Genomic DNA, 20,141 nt, shown 5'->3' on the forward strand with positions numbered 1-20,141 from the left:
CTCATGGGATTTATTGAAGCCGGCACTGTGAGTGAACTAAACTAATATTGTGAAACTCCCATTCTACACTCATACTCACTTATCACAAAAAAATTAACACCTGTAGGAAATTCAACCCTACCGTGCATTTCCCTTGTACTGTTCTCATTTATTCACCTTCGTACCTCCTCTCAACTATTTGCCCCATAAACATCATTTAAACAACAATACATAGAATTAACAGTGCAGGAACAGGCCAGTGTTCATGCACCACAGAAGCTTCCCCCCACTCTATTTACTTCATTTCACCCCATCAACATATCCTTCCATTCCTTCTCCCTCATGTACTTAACTAGCTTCCTCTTAAATGCATCTATGCTATTCACCTCAACCACTCCATGTGGTAGTGAGCTCCACAATCCACAAATATTTAAAATGAATCAATATGGATTGACAAAAAAAGTTTAAGTCCCCCGCCTCCCTTCAAAAGGGAATTGGATGTACACTTGTAAAAGGGAAAAAGTGCAGAGCTATGGGGAAAGTGTAGGGGATCGGAATTCCTTGGATCACTCTTTCAAAGAGCCGACACAGGCACAATGGCTTGAGCGACCTCCTTCTGTACTACAGGTATATGATTCTATGATCTCTTAAATATTCTTGTTTGAACGGTCATTGCAAATGACATCATTGGGACAAAGTGGCTTGAAGGAGCCTGAGTGACAATGGAATGGAGTGAAATTAACAGACATAGCTGAAACTGATGCACTGGCCCTCTCTGTAAATATATCTGGTGATGTTGACTTGATTTCCTCACACTTAAGGGTACATTTCCGTCTGTAATGCTCGAGTGCAGAACTTTGCGTGGGAACGGCCAATAGGAAGTGTACCAAAGATGGAAGTGTACCGATATAATTCTCCAAGCCAATCAGATTCTATGACTGCATTCAATGCACTCACGACCATAGAGTGTAAACAAATCAATAGAAAAGCAACAAAGAAATACAATACAAGACATTAATGTTAGTGGTTTGTAATGCTTTGATGTTTGAAAAGTTGTCTGGCCAAGGATATTCTCGAAACATCAGCAAATTGAGTGTTCAATAGCAGTTTTTCGACAATATGGATTGATTAAGATTCCTGATCTTAGAATCTGACATGATCCATTCTTGCCTGGGAAAGGAAGAGAAAACTGTTCTCCGTTTGAGTCTCATGTTAAATGTGTTGCATTTGCAAAGTTACTCTTGCAAACCACAATTAACCTCACTGCTTTTCTTGGGCAACATGGATTTCATTTTCACAGTTCCATGGGGTTCCTGGCCGACATACAAAGATCACCTGAGCTCACACTTTATAATGTCAGAAAGTTGTTAATGGCAGTTAGCATACAAAAATAAATACAGGATCCGTAACAAAAAGACTGCAATGAGCCTCTAATTTAAAAAAGAATTTGATTTCGCAATGCCTTTAAGTTGGCATAAACTGACAGGCGGCCTGTTGGATCCAAACCTTCTTCAAGTCAGGTTAATTTATTGGGAGAAAACTTGGAGTAAAATTGCAACAGTTGTTTGAGGGCTTGAAATCAGTGACTGATTCCAGCTGCGAAAAGCCCAGCTACTGCTGTTTCACACAAACTCACATACACAGAATGAAGCCGTCAATTTCACACAGGTTAAGGGCGTTAGAAACATAGGGGCCGAAATTGGTGGAGGCTGCGCCCGCAGCTGCCGAGGTGCCACCGGAAATGTCGTTTTTCTGGGCGATTCCTCCGGAACTGCCCATCTGCCGTCCACGTTCCGCCCGGCGGGAGATTGGTCGCGGAAGGTTCCGCCCGCGTGACGTTATGCCGCCCACTCATGCCGGATGCTGCAAATCGCTCATCTTGGTGAGGGATGCTGGCCTCAGAGCGACCTGCCGCCCGCCAGAAGGATCGCTCGCAAAAAGCAGGTCGGACCTAGCCTTGAGTCGGGCGGCAGGGAGAGGGCTCCGAGTGCTGCAGCGCTGCACATTGCGGCTACGGTGCAGGTGTTGGGCCATGAGGAGCGGGACTGCTGGAAAAAAGTTAGGTGGATGTTGCTTTACTTTATTGCTGACGGCCATGTTTATTTTGGATGCGATAAAAGCGATTGAAATGTGTCTAGGCTGATGGAAACTTTTTTCTTTGACCTTGCCGAAAGACCTTCATTGAGAAGCCCAATGGCGAAGGCAAAATAATTATGAATAAGCGAAAAGTCTTCAGCATGTCATATTTTGTGCAGCCAAGCTGATTAATTAGTTCTGTGACACAGTGCTTCAAGAAGTTCTCAGGGAAGCACTACACATAACATAGAGGGTGAGAGGGTTAGGGTTAGAATGATCTATTGTAAACCTTAGACAGCTGCAGATTCTGACAACATTTGTATAGGAGGAAAAGTTACAGCTATTCGACTTTAGGGACAGCGCGATTACAGAGCAAAGTGAGGGACTATGGTCAATAGAACACAGCAAGAGACAAACGCCGCGGTCACTCAGTGGCCTACCATTGAGGTTTCAAGGACTAGACTGTCACTAGCGCCTTGCTAATATGTTTTTCTTTGTACTGCAAGGAAACTACTTCATAAAATCTGTTCTAATTCATCACAAAAGACCTGTACCCAGCATGCCTTGTGGTGACGGATATGTCTATTCTGAGAGATGGAATAAATTTGACAGATCGAATAACCCTCACAGCACATAAAGAGTAATGTGATGGACCTTAACCCGCACAGAAAGGGTTCAGATATGTTTCTCCATATGACTCCGTTGAAGCGAAGGTGTGGTGGATGAAGCAGCAATGAGTAGCGAAATATGGTAAAGGCTCTGTGGAGATGCTGTCCAAGAGTTATGAGAGCATTTAATGCGGAACATATTTAGGCGCGTATTATGACTGCGCAGAGAGTATGGGATTATGTCAGGGTGAATAAGCGAGAGGTGGAAGACGTTAAGAAATGGCGCATCGATGCAACTGATAGTCAGAAGACCATTACATAAGAACATCAGAAATAGGAGCAGGAGTAGGCCATACTGCCCTTCAAGCCTGCTCCGCCATTCAATAAGATCATGGCTGATCTGATAATGGACTCATGTCCACTTCCCTGCCCGCTCCCCATAATCCTTTATCCCCTTATCATTTAAGAAACTGTCTATTTCTGTCTTAAATTTATTCAATGTCCCAGCTTCCACAGCTCTCTGAGGCAGCGAATTCCACAGATTTACAACCCTCTGAGAAAAGAAACTTCTCCTCATCTCAGTTTTAAATAGGCGGCCTCTTATTCTAAAATCATGCCCCCTAGCCCTAGTCTCCCCCAGCAGTGGAAGCATGAGTTATGGAGCACGGGAAAATACATTTAATGCACTGCAGTGTAACTGATGACCATGTCATCTCAGGGGTGGCACTCCGCCATGTTTGGCCTCAGAAAAAGAGGGTTGAAGTGCAAGCCTTAAGGTCTGTCCTGCAAGTAGTTCAAGTGAGTGTATTGACCTGCATTGGTGACCCTTCCTTGTCGTGTTGCGATGGCCTGAAGACAGGACCCATTATACAGTGCACTCATATGTGGATGGGAAGATATTCCTGATAAAGTAGATGACCTGAGGGACAGATGTGTGTTTCTCGCAAGGCACCACACATGACGTTAAAATCAGACACTCACTAAGAGAGGGTCAACAATGTGAGTGTATTTACAAGTGCACAATAACAAAGGTTACATAACATTATTACATTTACAAACATTTACACCACCAACACTCACCCCTCTACTCCGCACCACCACCTCTCTTTCCCCTCCTTGAAGTGATGTGCAAGCTCCTCTTCCTTGCCCCGCCTACACCATGGTGTGCCACTCCCCTCTTCACTGCCTCTGGTTGACGAGGTCATGCAGGAGGGCAGTGAGATGTCTGCAAACGTGTGCGTCTTGATAAGAAGGTGGGGGATGTGACCGAAGGCGCTGGGATCTCCTGCTCCTCCGGATCTGCCTGCCTTGAAGGTGTGGGGTCAGGGGCTTGCACTACGCGTCCAGAAGCCATCTCTTGCCTCAACGGTCTTGGTTGTGCGCTCCAACACAGTAATGAACCAGTCCATCATGTTGATGGTGAAGGTGGCGATGCCTCCAGTGATCCCAGCCATGGTCTGGAGCATATCGCGACCTATCTGCACGCTTGTCCGTGATAGCTGGACCATCTCCTGAATTGCAGAGAGCGCTGTTGCATCCTCAGGTGGATGCTCGCTCCTGGTGGGTTCTGGCGCCTCGCTTGCCTTCGTGCCTCTGCTCTTGGTAGAGCTTGCCAGTGTGGAGTCCGCTCCAAACCCCAGGAACTTGGAGTCCGACAGCAATAGTCTGCGGACAGATGGCTCACATTGGAAGGAGGCTGCTGTCATCCTGTTCCAACTCCTCGAGCTCAAGGGCCACAAAGACGGGCCCTTCTCCCTTTTCTTCGTGGCTCTGGGTGGCAGAGGTGGGATCGATGGAAATGGGTGATCTGGCGGTGGGGGTTGGGGGTGGAGGAAGGATCCGCTGTCTTGGGCTAGGGGCAATGTCGGAGTGGGGGACATTGGGGTCTGATGGCTTCTCTGAAGGCCAGAGGTCAATGGTGTGCCTTGATCCGTGCTGTCCAAGTTATCATCTGCAAGTAGAGGACAACATTTCAGTCTGGGAGGTGGGGTTTGGTTACGTTGACATGTGAGCCGTGCCATCTCACATTCTGAAAGCAAGGAGTTCCATCTCCACACGTGCACACCAATAATGGGCAACAAAGTGTGCGGTAAACCGTGACATTACATGACCTTTCATGCCATGAGCGTGGCTCAGACCTCAGATTAGTATAACCTTACCATGCTGTAGCACCAGATCTGCATCACCCTTTGTGGTTGCACGGCGGAGGTCACCCACCAATGCCAACGACGCTCCTCCAGCCTGTTCAATTTGACCACCTCTGCTGGACCTCCTCCGGTGGCACACAGGCTTGCTGCCTTGAGTGCTTTTTTCTTCTGCACAAAGAAACGTTGCAGCCTTTAGCCCCTTTGCTGATGCCCCCCACACACACTCCCAAACACACACATCAGACGTTGGTGTTGGACAGGAGGGGGCGAATACATTTTTAATCACTCTTGCTGCCTCCACCAAATCGTTCCAACGTTTCCGGCATTGGTCCCCATCCCGCTCACCATTGCCCATTGCAGATACAATATCAACGATCTCCCTTCAAATGCATTGGTATTAGGGTGGTGGAGGCTTGCCATTACCATCCCAGGTGAGGTCTTTGCCCTTACGCTCCACCTCCGACCTCAATTTTGCCCCCAATAAAGCTGGACTACTGTTGGAAGAAGTGAGACCACCTCCAAGACTTGCTTCATCTGGCTTTCATGGTGGTGGTGGTGTAGTTGTTGCTTGCGCCTTAATTTCTTAGTGGTATATTTGGCAAATTGACAGCTTTTATTTGTTGCAGAGCTAGCAAGAGCAGCCAGCTCACAGTCAGTCGGCACTGGCCTGAGTAACAGGCCAAGGAATTGGCTTCAGATTAAAGGAATTAACAAAGTTGATCGAGGCGCATTGTTCACAGGCTTCAAGCACCAAAGATACAATTAAAAAAAGAGGAAACTAGGAGCAGGTAGGGAAGTTGGGAAGAACCTATTCATCCAAAGATTAATAGGCTTGTTACCAGGAAAGGCGATTGAAGGACGTGGTGGAGGTTGATTCAAGAAGCAATTAGATATGTTGCTGGAGAGGGATGGCAGTGAGGGCTAAGGTGAGAAAATGGATAGGAGATTTAGATCTCTCATAAAGCAATGGGCTTCTTGGGTTTAATAGCCTTTTGTGTTTTCCTAAAAACCTATTATCTGTTTCAAAAGTGCACTATGCAAGCACTTGAGTGGATTTGCACAGAGCACTACCTTTGAAAAAAAAAATGACCTATTGTAGGCGGCCGCAGGGACCGCTGAAGAATCCTGAGCATGGTAGGCCCGATGTCTTCACGAGGTGACCAATTTATGAAAAAAGTCCTTTAGCAGGCATCGGCCCCAAATTAACATATTCAAGGAACTCAACCCATGTTAAGTGTCTGCCTAAAACTGGGCCCCATGAATTTGGCAGTGGAACCAACACTGTGCAGATTGAATGCAGGCCGTCCTACTTATAAATTGGCATGCTTTGCACCCGTTGTACGCCCAAAATATGGGTGGAAGGCATTCCAATTTCTACGCGGATGTCGTCTCTCTCTGACAACCAATGGAATCTATTAGTTGGTGTGCAAAATGGAGATACCACAGTTTTGCAGCGTTCATCTGTAATTGAAATTAAAGCATATTGTTGGGACAGCTTTAACTTGCATTAAACCTCCAAAAAAGCCAATGCAGCCCAGATAGGTGGTGTATAATCACATGATTGGAAATCAATTTAATGACTGGCAGTTGTTGGGCTGGCGGTGACCAGTCCAGGTCTGGAATTAGTATCTTGTACAGGATACTAGATGTTACGGTATTTCTCATATATCATTACGGGAGCCAGAGTTTGCTGTAAACTATATTTTCTTTGGCAATGGATCTAAGGATGGATTTTTACTCTTTGGGAATTCAAGCCTGTACGAGATGGTGTTGTGGTGGAGGACTCACCTCAGGGCTTTCCTGCACTTGATAGTCTCCTGATTAATGCTATCACTTCTGTGTTGATGCACAGCCAAAATGACAACAATGAGATGATGATAGTGTGAATGCAGCCTAAGTGGCCCTTTTTTATCAATGATTATCCTTATACAAAAGTAAGAAAAGATGTAACATTGCATTTCAGATTGCATTTATAAAATGCTCGGCAGTAATGAAATCTTAGATTGTTTTGTGCAAAGAATGAGCCACACCCTTGAGATTCTGGCCATGGGCTTTCATTTTGGTTGTTTATTGGTGTAAAAACACATTTGAAGCAAATAATGTATGAAAAAATTGCAGCTATCCACCAGCTTTTGAGATAGACTGAGATCTAAGGAGTTTCTGCCATCCAGTGCTGTCAATTTGCTTTGGTTGTGAGTAGATGGGACAGTGCTGGCCAACTGAGTCAGCTGTTGCATAAGGGAGTTTTACAATCAGCGGCAGCATTTGTTGAGGCAACTCGTGGCATGTGTGGTAAGCTAAAAGGCAACATCCATGTTGAGCTGGTTGGATTTCTAGTGCTGTGGAGGCTCAGTGAGTCTATTCAGGACTCAGACTGATAGATTTTTGGATATTAAGGGAATCAAGGGATATGGGAATAATGCAGGAAAATGGAGTTGAGGTCGAAGATCAGCCATGATGCAGTCGGATTCAGGTGAATTTATAATGGGGAACAAAGAAATGGCAGACCAATTGAACCAATACTTTGGTTCTGTCTTCACAAAGGAAGATACAAATAACCTTCCGAATGTACTAGTGAGTCTGAGGGGTCTAGTGAGAATGAAGAACTGAAAGATATCCTTATTAGGCGTAAATTGATGGGATTAAAGGCCGATAAATCCCCGGGTCCTGATAGTCTGCATCCCAGAGTACTTAAGGAAGTGGCCCTAGAAATAGTGGATGCATTGGTGATCATTTTCCAACAATCTATCGACTCTGGATCAGTTCCTATGGGCTGGAGGGTAGCTAATGTAACACTACTTTTTTAAAAAGGAGGGAGAGAGAAAGCGGGTAATTATAGACCAGTTAGCCTGACATCAGTAGTGGGGAAAATGTTGGAATCAATCATTAAGGATGAAATAGCAGCCCATTTGGAAAGCAGTGACAGGATCGGTCCAAGTCAGCACGGATTTATGAAAGGGAAATCATGCTTGACGAATCTTCTGGAATTTTTTGAGGATGTAACGAGTAGAGTGGACAAGGGAGAACCAGTGGATGTGGTGTATTTAGACTTTCAAAAGACTTTTGACAAGGTCCCGCACAAGAGATTGGTGTACAAAATCAAAGCGCATGGTATTGGGGGTAATGCACTGACGTGGATAGAGAACTGGTTGGCAGACAGGAAGCAGAGAGTTGGGATAGACGGGTCCTTTTCAGAATGGCAGGCAGTTACTAGTGGGGTGCCGCAGGGCTCAGTGCTGGGACCCCAGCTCTTTACAATATACATTAACGATTTGGATGAAGAAATAGAGTGTAATATCTCCAAGTTTGCAGATGACACTAAACTGCATGGCGGTGTGAGCTGTGAGGAGGACGCTAAGAGGCTGCAGGGTGACTTGGACAGATTAGGTGAGTGGGCAAATACATGGCAGATGCAGTATAATGTGGATAAATGTGAGGTTATCCATTTTAGGGGCAAAAACACAAAGGCAGAATATTATCTGAATGGCGGCAGACTAGAAAAAGGAGAGATGCAACGAGACCTGGGTGTCATGGTTCATCAGTCACTGAAAGTGGGCACGCAGATACAGCAGGCAGTAAAGAAGGCAAATGGTATGTTGGCCTTCATAGCTAGGGGATTTGAATATAGGAGCAGGGAGGTCTTACTGCAGTTGTACAGGGCCTTAGTGAGGCCTCACCTGGAATATTGTGTTCAGTTTTGGTCTCCTAGTTTGAGGAAGGACATTCTTGCTATTGAGGGAGTGCAGCGAAGGTTCACCAGACTGATTCCAGGGATGGCTGGGCTGTCATATGAGGAAAGACTGGATCAACTGGGCCTTTATTCACTGGCGTTTAGAAGGATGAGAGGGGATCTCATAGAAACATATAAGATTCTGACGGGACTGGACTGGTTAGATGCGGGAAGAATGTTCTCGATGTTGGGGAAGTCCAGAACCAGGGGACATAGCCTTAGGATAAGGGGTAGGCCATTTGGGACTGAGATGAGGAGAAACCTCTTCACTCAGAGAGTTGTTGACCTGTGGAATTCCCTGCCGCAGAGAGTTATTGATGCCAGTTCATTGGATATATTCAATAGGGAGTTAGATATGGCCTTTATGGTTAAGGGGATCAAGGGGTATGACGAGAAAGCAGGAAATGGGTACTGAAGGAATGATCAGCCATGATCTTATTGAATGGCGGTGCAGGCTCGAAGGGCCGAATGGCCTACTCCTGCACCTATTTTCTATGTTTCTACGTTTCTATGATCGTATTGAATGGCGGAGCAGGCTCGAGGAGCTAAATGGCCTTCTCCTGCTCCTATTTCTTATGTTCCTAATTGTTGTCCATTTCTGGCACTGTGATTGAACAATAGCTTGTATCACAGGATCAGCTTCCAAAACATTCAGTGGTTACATGCTTGTCAACCCATTCATTTCCTTATTTTAAGTTCACACAAATGATACTTCTGAAACAGAATGCCCACCTCCCCCTCCGATGGGTGACAAACTGTTCCCCCCAATAGCCAAATACTCTTTTTAACCAAATAACATATTGATGCCTTTTTTAAACATCATCTTCCCATTCACTGGGTACTCATTGACTGGCAAATATTACTCTGCCAACTGTGTCGAGAAATGCGATTGATTGAACTTTGGTTGCATTCTTGCCCAGCAACTGTTTGCCTTGTTGACCTCTCAGTTTCTTTTTTGTTATTGCCCTGCTCAGTCTTTTTTTTCAGGAGGACTGAAAGTGGCACATGGGATTGTCAAGAATACAGTAATTGCCTCAGGCTTGTTTACCGATGCCTCACACCTCGCTTCTGACCATTTTAGAACATTTATTGTGAGCGCTAGACAAAGCAGTTACAAGAATTAAATGTAGTACAAAGGGTGCCTGCAGTACTGGTGGGGTATTGGGAAGAGAACACTGACATCCAGTGATCTCTGTGACATTTAAGTTAAATGTCCTTTTCACTTATTTTTTTATCCACAGCCGCACTGGCTGCATTGTCACACGTCACTGACTCCTGGAACAACACAGGGTGCAATGTATGAAGTACGAGTACCTTTCATAAGCCCTTCAGTCCTTCAATGTGACTTGGAGCTTGTGTGAACCAATTAAGATCTGTTATGTTAAACATAAGTTAGTTGATTATTGCAAGAATGAGACTTGTCGAATGTGAATAGCACCACGGTCCTATTCCATTAAATAAAGTGCAGTTTACCCCCCCTCCGCTGCCCCCGCACTGGCTCTACTTGTGGAAATAAATAACACGACCGTTGTTGTTCCAATGGAGGGGCTGACCTGTCGCGTGAGCTGACGGCAGTTCCCCATTTGAAATACAGCATCAGATCCCCTCACTTGTGAGAATCCTGGGTGTCCGGCTCCCGGCAGGTCTTCGTGATGGAACTGCAAGACCAGATTAGAAAAACAAGGGGGAGCAGTGCACAGAGGTCACCGTATCCATTGGAGCACCATTCCCCAGGCTCCCCTCTTAGCTACACAATGGCTTGCATTTATAATTGTGTCTTTACTGTATTAAAACGTCCATGGCAAATAGAAAAGCATTTCTCGATTGGAGAAATGTTGCACTGTTTTTGACATATTGTGCTTTTAAAACTTTTGCTATTTATGGGGGTTGAGGGGAGAAGGGAAGTCAGGAAGAAAGAACCGAATCCTTCTCTACATCAAAAAAGATTTATTTTATTCTGTTTTTAGAAATCATTCCATCTTTTGTTTGCCCCCCGCCCAGGGCCAGCACAGTTGAGGTTGCCAACCATCCCATCCAGCTTATTCTGAAATGAGTTAACAGCTGTATACAAATATTGAACGCTAGATTGTAGCAGGAGCACATTAAGTGCTCGTGTATGAACTTCGTTGGTTGGAAGTTCTGCTCTCTGACATCTTATTTTTCCAATTCAAATTGGTAAATACGAACAAATCTTCCAAGCTAAACAACAGGCAACTGCAAAAGGTTTAGACAGTGTATACATAAGTGGTAAATTTCTGGCACTGCATCTCTGGCAGGGAGCCTCACCCAGTGGCAGGACATAGAAAAATTCAGGCGAGCTTTGCCCATGATTTTCCATACATTTTGAACATTAGCAGAAAATTACTCCTATCGTGCATTGACACACACAGGAATTTCCAAAAGACAATTCACATGAAAAGAGAAGTCCACATGAACAGAAAAAAAAAGTTATATCCTAGTAAATGGCACTTCCCGCAGTCAGCAAAAGCATATAACTTAAAAAAATATATACAAGTTGGTGACGGAGGCAAGAGACTCGAAACTGGCTCCACAGAGCCACCCAGTGGCCAGAGTCGGCACTACATCATGACAAATGACTTGTGGGAAATATTGACATTCTTATTTATTATAAGAAACGTTGACATAAAAGTGTGACAACATGTGTGACAACAGGAAATAAGCTTTCAGGACAGGAGAGTGTGCTCTGTGCAAGACTTAACAATATATAAATACACACACAAAAAAACAGCTGAATTCAAACTCACTAGATTGTATGATAAGTCACAAGGGAGGCAAAATTTCAGTCTTCACTATCTTTTCTGAACAAGTCGACATCAGTAGAAAATATATTTGAAGTTAATAATCTCATACTTTATTGATGCTTTTCAGTGACACCTACATGGAATAAAGTTTTGGCCCACATTCACATGCGGGTGGGGGATGGTCAAGCAACCACCTTTTTTAACTCGTATCTTTATTCTTGCTATAAGTATGAATAGTTTTATTCTAGTTCAATAGATTCACTCTTAAATATTGTGACTGATCAATAGCCACAAGCAGCAAACCACTTCATATTCTAATGATTGTGTGTGAAAACTTCCTTCTCATATGTACCTTGATTCTTCGACTTGCCCCGATTACTGAGTCCACTGTTTGGAACTTGTTGGATGCGACTCAGCCACATTTTTCCCTGTTATTATTTGAAAAAGTCAAGAATACTTTGAAAGGAAATTAACTTGCAGTCAGGCAGATATCTGTTTCACTAACTTAAACAAACTCCAACCCTGAGAGGGAGAGAAAGAAAGAGAGACAGAAAGAGGGAGAGAAAGAAAGAGGGAGAAAGAAAGAAAGAGGGAGAGACATGGAGAGAGACAGACAGAGAGAGAGAGTCAGAGAGAGAGAGACAGAGAGAGAGAGAGAGACAGACAGAGAGATAGAGAGAGAGCGCGAGAGACAGAGAGAGAGAAACAGAAAGAAAGAATGTCTTTCATGAACTCAGGACATCCCAAAGCGATTTACAGCCAATGAAGTACTTTTGAGGTGTAGTACTTACATACAGTATTCTCCTGTGTGGTGTTGCGGGCAGGCAACGTGTAATGGATGACTTATGAAAGAGGAAAAAATATACCATTGGGAAACGACCACCATATAATCCATAAGTGACTTCCTGAGTTCTCTTTTTAAATGGATATTGTCTAGGTGAGGGTGGAGTGCTACCTGACAGTGCCTGATAATGGAGTGAGATGTGTTGCAGAGCCCAATGTGCCATTGTATTTACAATTCACAGGGACGCTTTCCTTCAACTGAATAAATGATGAAGCAAGTGACATGGTGTTGGCAGCTAGACGTGTTATTTTGTCATTTTATGATCTAAACTGTCTTTCACGTGTTGCACGCCCCAGTGCATGACATCTCTCAAGAAATCTCTAATGGAATCCTTTGCCTTGCAGGTCATCCCCTTTCCGATGCGTTGCGAACTTGATGGAGACTGTGCATGCCGAGACCCCGCAGCTCAGGAGCACAGCAAAGAGAAACAACAACGCTTCTATCGCAGCCACCATTAGCTGGGAGCTGAAAACAGCTGAAGTCAGACTGGAAGAACCACACATTCCTTGCTGCTTATAGGAGAAACCTCCCCGACCAGATAATACTCACACACACAATTCTACTAGTCTGCCTTCTGTCTGAAGACTGGAGTGAGAGAAAAGAATAAAGACACAAACGACACATTGAATGAACAAGCTCAAAAATAGCATGTTTCATGCCTGCTTGAGTGGCCTTTTCTGGCTGCCCCCCGCCCCACCCCGCCGCCCCCCCCACCCCCCCCCGTCCCGATCTGTATTTAAAGAATTTTTAAAAAGTCAGAAATACAATCCCACCCAATCCAAAAGTAGAGACGTTTTAGACAGACAGAGAAAGCGAATACAACATAACAATTCAGATATAACAGAAAGATGATTGTCCATAGAAGGAAAAAAATTACAAAGTTCGGAAAGGAAACAGCTATGTTACCATGGCTGTGGCTGCTGCTGTTGCTGGACAACCAACCTACTTACAATGCAAGAGCAGGTCAACACCAAACCCAAACATCAGTCTATCTGCCTTAAGCAAACCTTCAGCCTCGTTTTAAAACCCTTTGATTTCATCTCTTAAGATTTTCATTGAAAACAGTGCCAGCCAAAAGAATCTGCCACCTTTCAAGGGAAACAAGCCTGCATGCACTCATTCCAATGACCCTTTCCATGGAATGTGATTTGAAACGAGCAGAGATTCGAACCAGTGAAAGGCAAATTTAGGACTGATGTCAGGAAGTTAATTTCACAAAATAGCTGATCGACACACGGAATGGACTTCAGGGTGGGGGTGGGGAGGGAGGGGAGGCGAGAGCCCTGGAAGTGGTCAAAACAGCTTTTAACATCAGTGGCAATGGGGCGTTGCCACCACCTTTCATAAAGCACAGGACTTGCATGGCCAGGGAATGTCTAGTAAACCTTTCAGACTCGCCAAGGACGGCATCCAACAAACAGAACTGCTGGACCTCGGCCTTTGCCAATCTGGCAGCTTTACACGGAGTTGCCACCAAAATGGGTGAGATCTGAGCTTTGGGAACTGGCGCACAAACACCTCACTGACGCAAATGTTAAAACAACTGTTAAGAAACCACTGGATGCTGTGATTGGAGATGGAGGGATTATAGGGAGCTGACGAGCCTTCTTCATCGGTATCCATCTTGCGATCCATGAGAGTGTGTCTGTGTGCATGCCTTTCATTCGATTTATATTAACCTTTACTGTGATAATGCTCACATAATGTATTCAAAATATAGGAGTATATAAGGGTGGAATTGTACCAGTGTACAACTTAGTGTACGTATCAACGATGTGGATAAAACCCGACAGGGACAGGATTAAGCAGATGGAACAGAAGTCAGTCCTTAAAAAAATGTTCTAAATAACAAATGTTGGCAATAGTCATAATAGTGTAGACATAGTTACAAATGGACTGGATAAACTGGAGAGTGAGCACGCTGACAATTGGAGCAGAACACACGCAGGCTGTTGGCACAGAAAGAGCCAAGTAGACTGTCAGTCAGGATAGAACATTCGCACTGATCAGGCTTTCATTGGAGACACAGTACACACCATTTATATTTATGCCTTGATGTAGACCAGCGTAAGACCATCTTGCTTTATTTGAGGGGGGAGAAGCCAGGAGTAGTACAGATGTATGTTGTAAGGCATTCATTGCTTTGGGTGAAGACTAATTACTGCTATTAATACAGTACTCAGTTCTGTTGGCAGTTTAAGAATGCAAGCCAAAGGTATAAAGAAAGATGACACTGCTAATTTACTGACAGTGCTAAATTCTTTGCCTCCGGCTTATGAAAGTGCTTGAATGGCTAAAGCATCCCTGAAATGTGTAAGTCATGCGCAATCAGTCCATCTCTCAACCCAAGTGGCATTCTGCTTCTGTAACACATTGTTTCTAAATTGTATATACATTTTACCACAGAGTAATAGATGTATGCAGTAGACTCCCACCAAGTTAGGTTGGATATCCCCATTAAAAAAAAAGATCTGTACATACGTTAGATTCTGAAGGGAACTCAAGGTTTTGAGTATAAATGTAGAGGCCGCTGTTCAACTACTCGATAACATCAGATAAATTCACTACTTCCACACTCCCAGTGGGGAGACAAATTCAAAGGGAGCAGAGGTCAGAGATTCAATGTTGCAATGTTGTAGCCTTATCTCCAAACTATACTCTCTTGGGGCTATGGGTTTGGTGATTTTATCAAAATATGTCCAGTTCTGTTGATAACATTACTGGCATCTTAAAGTTTTTGCTCACTTGCCTTTGAGCATCGTGGAGAAATTCCACAAGATTTTCCTTGCTGGAAAGTTTTGTTCAGTTATTAGCTTCCTTCAGGAGATGAACGAGAAGGAGTCGAATTGCACGTGGTCCATTCGAAGAAGTAGGGAGCATCACACATGTTCTCTTGTATTGTGCAGTTGGGCCTCTCGTCACTGTAACCAGCTCGTCACTGTACAATCACGGCAGGCTAGGAGTTACACCTGGATGACTGTTTGAAATATTTGAATGAAATTCCTTTGCCCGTTATTTTAACGGAGACATTAACCCATAGAAATAAAATAGCAGCAGGGGTCTATCATCTGAATATGTTAAATACCATCCAGTATCATCAACGGTAATTTATAGCTTTATAACATCAACAATTTTCAACATTTTGCTCTAAAAAAAATTCCAGGAAGCTAAAGCCTTCTGTATTTGGAGTCAACAGATCTGAGTTATACTAGCCAGCAGCCTAATGACATTACACACAGAGGACTGCTGGCTGCCAACAAACTCATGCTAGTTTCACCCAGTATTGGTTCCCTAACACGAAAATTAACCTACTTGAAGAAGACCATACAATAATCCATATGATGATCACAATATCCTTGCAATAATGTAAAAATTGTAGATTTAGTGCTGTCAGAACAAGTGGAGAACAAGCTGTCAGGTAGAATATACAGAGCAATATGCCTACAGTATGACTCAAAACATGATTATGGATCTGAAATTACAATATGAGAATATTAATGTACAAGTACGTAACACATTCATGCAAAAATTATTTTGTCCACTCTTTAGCAAAGTTTTTAACACCTTTAAATGGGTTGGCGTCTTGGTTATAGTAGTGAACAGAAATCTAACACAAATGTGTTACAGCATTTGTATGCTAATATTTACACAATGATAATATGTAAATTGAGAAATGTGTACATCACTAAATTCTTGCAGAAGAGAACCTCGAGAGAATGATGCACATTTTGATTTCATATCATGTGCATTCCCTTAAATTTATTGACAGGCAAACACCCACATTGGCTTTCAAACAGAGCAGAGTGCAAAATCTATAAAAATTACCGCCCACACAACAATACCCCATTTTTTTTTAATAAACAGTTCTGCCGGTATGTGTCTGAACTTTCCCCAAAACAGTATTTGCTCTTAAAACCCAGTGGACAGGACCTCAATGGCTGGTACTTTTGGCTGGTTGAGGTATGTTAAAAAGGTGGAACATGCCAATTTCAAAGGGATTTTAAAACAGGCCAAGCTACCTCCCTTCTCTCTTCCGTTTCGCCTGGTTGTAACTGTCGGTTCTTATAGGTTTTACCTGTGTTGTTTTTGAAAATGATTTCATGCTGCAAACTTCTGACAGCCGAGGTTGTGCAAACTGCATGGACCGAGATTGAAAAGAAAAACCACCACAACATTAGTGTTTAGACAATAAAAAACTATAGTTTTCCATAGGATTTTGGTGTACAGTCGCGTCGTAATGTCTTGTCGATTTTCGTGCATAGTATTAGCTCCAGATAGAAAAAAAAGGAACAACATTTTGACATTCAATTGTTTCAGTGTTTCAAGTGTTTATTTGTACTTTTGTTATAAACTTTTACTTAATTGTATTTAATCAGTATTTTTATTGTGCTCAATAACTGCATTTGGATTTTCTGTACAGTCATTTACAAAAGTCTACATCGGTGTTTTTTTTGAAAAGCTGCTAAGGTCAGACAGGTATTTTTTTTTGTTTTTGATTCAAATATTTTTTAATTTTGCTTTTTGTTTCCTGAAGCTTTGCGTATATAATATCTCATGCTTTTAAACGTTTTTTTTTAAAAAGGTGATTAGTTTAGCTATGATAGCAGCCATTAAAAAAAGGGACAATCAGATGTAGGAAATACAGTTGGAAGAAGTTGCATCAAACGTTGGTGTAAAAAGAATTAAATCTTAAACTTCCATTCAAGCATTTTATATGACAGTGAGGCTCGTTGGGAAGACCCTTGGCTTTCGCTAATTAATCACAATTATTTTGTTTTATATAATCTACAAAATTGTATTATAATAGTTAATCAATATTTGCTTTTTTTGTTGTTATTGAACAGCATACAGAAATATTGCTGCTTTTAACGTTAAATATTTCAGTAATGGGAGGCAGATAAATTCAGTCTAAATACCGAATACTGGTCATTCATTGAAGTACCAAGTCACGTTTGTTGGTGGGATGATGGCTATTTTCTCTCAAGTAAACTGGTCACAATAGTATGTTTTAAAGCATTCTCCCTCACAACCAAAAGGGGTGAACAGAGATATGACCAATTTGCAAAATTCCCACGTTATCTGTTCAGGCATTTTTATTTTCCAGAAGAATGCATAAAGTCTTGGTATCTGATCGAACATTTACCTGTCTGCATAATACAAGTCAAGCTGTGATTTCTTTGAGAGAGGAAATATTTTCATATGGTAACTGCCATTGTGAACAAACCTGGTATTTATTAGTCATGCTAGTTATCTGTTGGGCACCTTATGGAAGCCATGAAAACAACAATCAAATGAAGTGCTGAAAAAAAATGTTATAAATGTAACAGTCTACTGTAATATCATATCTTTTGCTGTACCTCATGCCTGTAAACTAGCTGCTTTTAATTTTTAGTTTAATTTAAATTTCCTAGCAATATATAAAGATGTAAATAGTAGAGTTATTTATTAAGAATGTCATCCGTTTTTAATTTATATTTACACTTTATCATCTAAGTTATTTTTACAACTTTACAATTCCGTTGTTACAGCCATTTTATTACCTTAATGGTATGATAGGATATGAAACCTACACGAGGCGTACACTGTGCTCATGTAGTTGTCTCATTTTGAAGTACAGAACATCTAACCACATACAGGTATTGAACTTAGTATAACAAATGCATCTGTGAAATGAATACCCTTGCCATTGCTGTGACTTCCTTTTGTATTAAAACTTCCATACTTCTGGAAATGTTTCTGGACCAGTTAATGACCAGATAACAATGGAGTTTAATTAACAAGAGTAAAATATGATTCCAATGGTATAAAAAAGCTCTGAAGTTTTGTGGGTATAGTAAAGGGTCAAATTCAATCAGGATGCACACCAGGTTGCTGAGTGGTCAATATTGATTGAAGTAGATTTTCTGTGCAAACATACCTTATGGCACTGACTGCCATGTTTATCGTTGGTATGATAAATCTTCCATAATTCAACAATAATCTATTTGAAATCAATATCATGTCACAGTCTTTTGTGTGCAAATCTACCAATGTTTGTTGAAACAACTTTTAGCTGTTAAAATGCCCCTATAGAACCAACCATTCAGTAATGTCTGGCGAGTCTCTAGATGAAAAATGATTATGTCCTATGTCGGTCTTAACCTCATTAAATAAACATTTATTATGAGATATTAAAACCCTGCAGATCAAACTCCAAACTGCTCTTCAACAGCTCAAAGGCAAATAGCACTTTGAAAGTATTTTATATCGCCTAGTATCTATCTATTGCAGATAATATGATCTCTAATAATGGGTAGCCTACTTTTAAGTTCCATCGCTATAAGTCGTCGATAGATATTTCACAATGATTTCTTCATGCCCTGTATCCCACACGGCAATGGCAAAGTGTATCAAAAGACCCTTGTAGTGAATGTTTTGAAAGAAATAGTATTTTTTTTCATCTGTTGTATGCAGTCACTAGCCCTGACAGACCAAACCTTAGCTGCTTTACTCCAGCATCAATTCAGATGCAACAAACCTTTGTCAGGACAAGTGAGCAGCAGCTGGCATTGAAACTCAAGGAGCTGCTCTAGTACAACTGGTGGTTAGAACAAGTGTTATCAGTTTTACAATGGATCAAAATTGACCATTGACGCTGTACTTTAATACCATTATGGTGTTCAGAAAGCACTGGTAAATTAGTGGAACCCACTCCGCTAACCCATACTCACAATGCACTGTGTTGGGCACTTACCACAGACATTTTTTTTTTAACCGCTGCATATATTATGTTGGTGCTCTGACTTTACACAACAAACATCTGTCTGGTGTACTGTATATTTGTTTCTCTGGAAATAATTATTTCTTATGGATAAATAATGTCTCCTCCCTGTTATGTATTGGTTAGAAATAAACACTGGCTAAATGAAGGAAAGTGAAGGTGTGGTGTATTTCTTTTTTTAAACCTCAATATTGCATTTTGCAATCAGTGTCTGCCTCGTGGTCACATCTCTGTCATTATTGCTTTAAAGTGGTAGGTCCATTACACAAAACAAGCTGTTTTCGTCAAAGTAGACATGCCAATTTAAGGGCGAGCAAGTTGTATGGTCTCCATTTGGTTTGATCAAAACTTGTTACACCCATCAAACCTGGAACCAGATCAAGAAAAGCAAAGCTGCTCTTCCAAAATACTCCGAAGGGAACGGGAAACCTGCTGTAATATATAGTCTACTTATCTATGTAATTAGAAGTCTCATGTCTCGCACAGGTTAGTTGCTTCATACCTTCAGTGGTGTCACACCTGAAGGTATAGCCTCAGAGATGTCACAATTCAGAAGTGCCATTCTTCAGAGTACCACCACAAGGCAAAAATCAAAAATGGTTCAGTTCACCCAATAGATATCAATTTGGAAGAAACAAGCAGCAGAAAAAAATGAGTCATCAAATCCCTCCATTTTTTCCCCCTAAATCTACCATTCACAAACAAGCAAGTATCACAAAAGCAGCCGAGTTGTTAAAATAATTTCTTCAGGGTATTTTTTATGCCATTTTCTTTTATTCACCCAGGTGAATGTTGACGGAAGTAACATTTGGGACATAATATAAAAAAATATACAGTTCTGAGGAAAATAAATCAATAAACTGAACCTTAAAATTGTTACTTAATTTTGAAAGTGCCTGTAAGTAGTTTCCTCCACAAAGTTTGGTACTTTTGTCTTGAGCCTGGGCCTTAGTTGCTTTCCAGCTTCTGTGCAAGAAATTGTGTGTCTGACTAATGCATCATGAGAATTGTAGTTACTGTCCTGTTCCCATGGAACTACAATACCCATAGTGCACCATGACAACCAGGTTGCAAGGGCCAGGTTGTTCTTACTCCTGTAGCTAAATTGTGCAGTTAATGATAGGAGTTGCACTGTTCATACAGAACCAGCAATGGCCAGAATATACTTCAACAACCCAGGCTGAAAACAACTATGTCAGGGAAAATTAATTTTACTAGCGATTTATTCAGTTTAA

General features: G+C 42.1%; 1 protein-coding gene across 3 annotated transcripts in view; it reads left to right on the top strand.

Annotated features, from left to right (window-relative positions):
* Positions 1–13,396, top strand: part of LOC139232515 (pappalysin-1-like) — a 322,505-nt gene extending 309,109 nt beyond the window's left edge. For all 3 annotated transcript variants that reach the window (XM_070862846.1, XM_070862848.1, XM_070862849.1), the window contains one exon: positions 12,491–13,396. In XM_070862846.1, the coding sequence (XP_070718947.1) occupies positions 12,491–12,604 (114 nt within the window). In that variant the 3' untranslated portion in view covers positions 12,605–13,396. The remainder of the gene's footprint in view (positions 1–12,490) is intronic.
* The last annotated feature ends 6,745 nt before the right edge of the window (positions 13,397–20,141 follow it).

The sequence above is a fragment of the Pristiophorus japonicus genome, chromosome 20, assembly GCF_044704955.1.
Source record: "Pristiophorus japonicus isolate sPriJap1 chromosome 20, sPriJap1.hap1, whole genome shotgun sequence".
In the NCBI taxonomy this organism is placed as follows: domain Eukaryota; kingdom Metazoa; phylum Chordata; class Chondrichthyes; family Pristiophoridae; genus Pristiophorus; species Pristiophorus japonicus.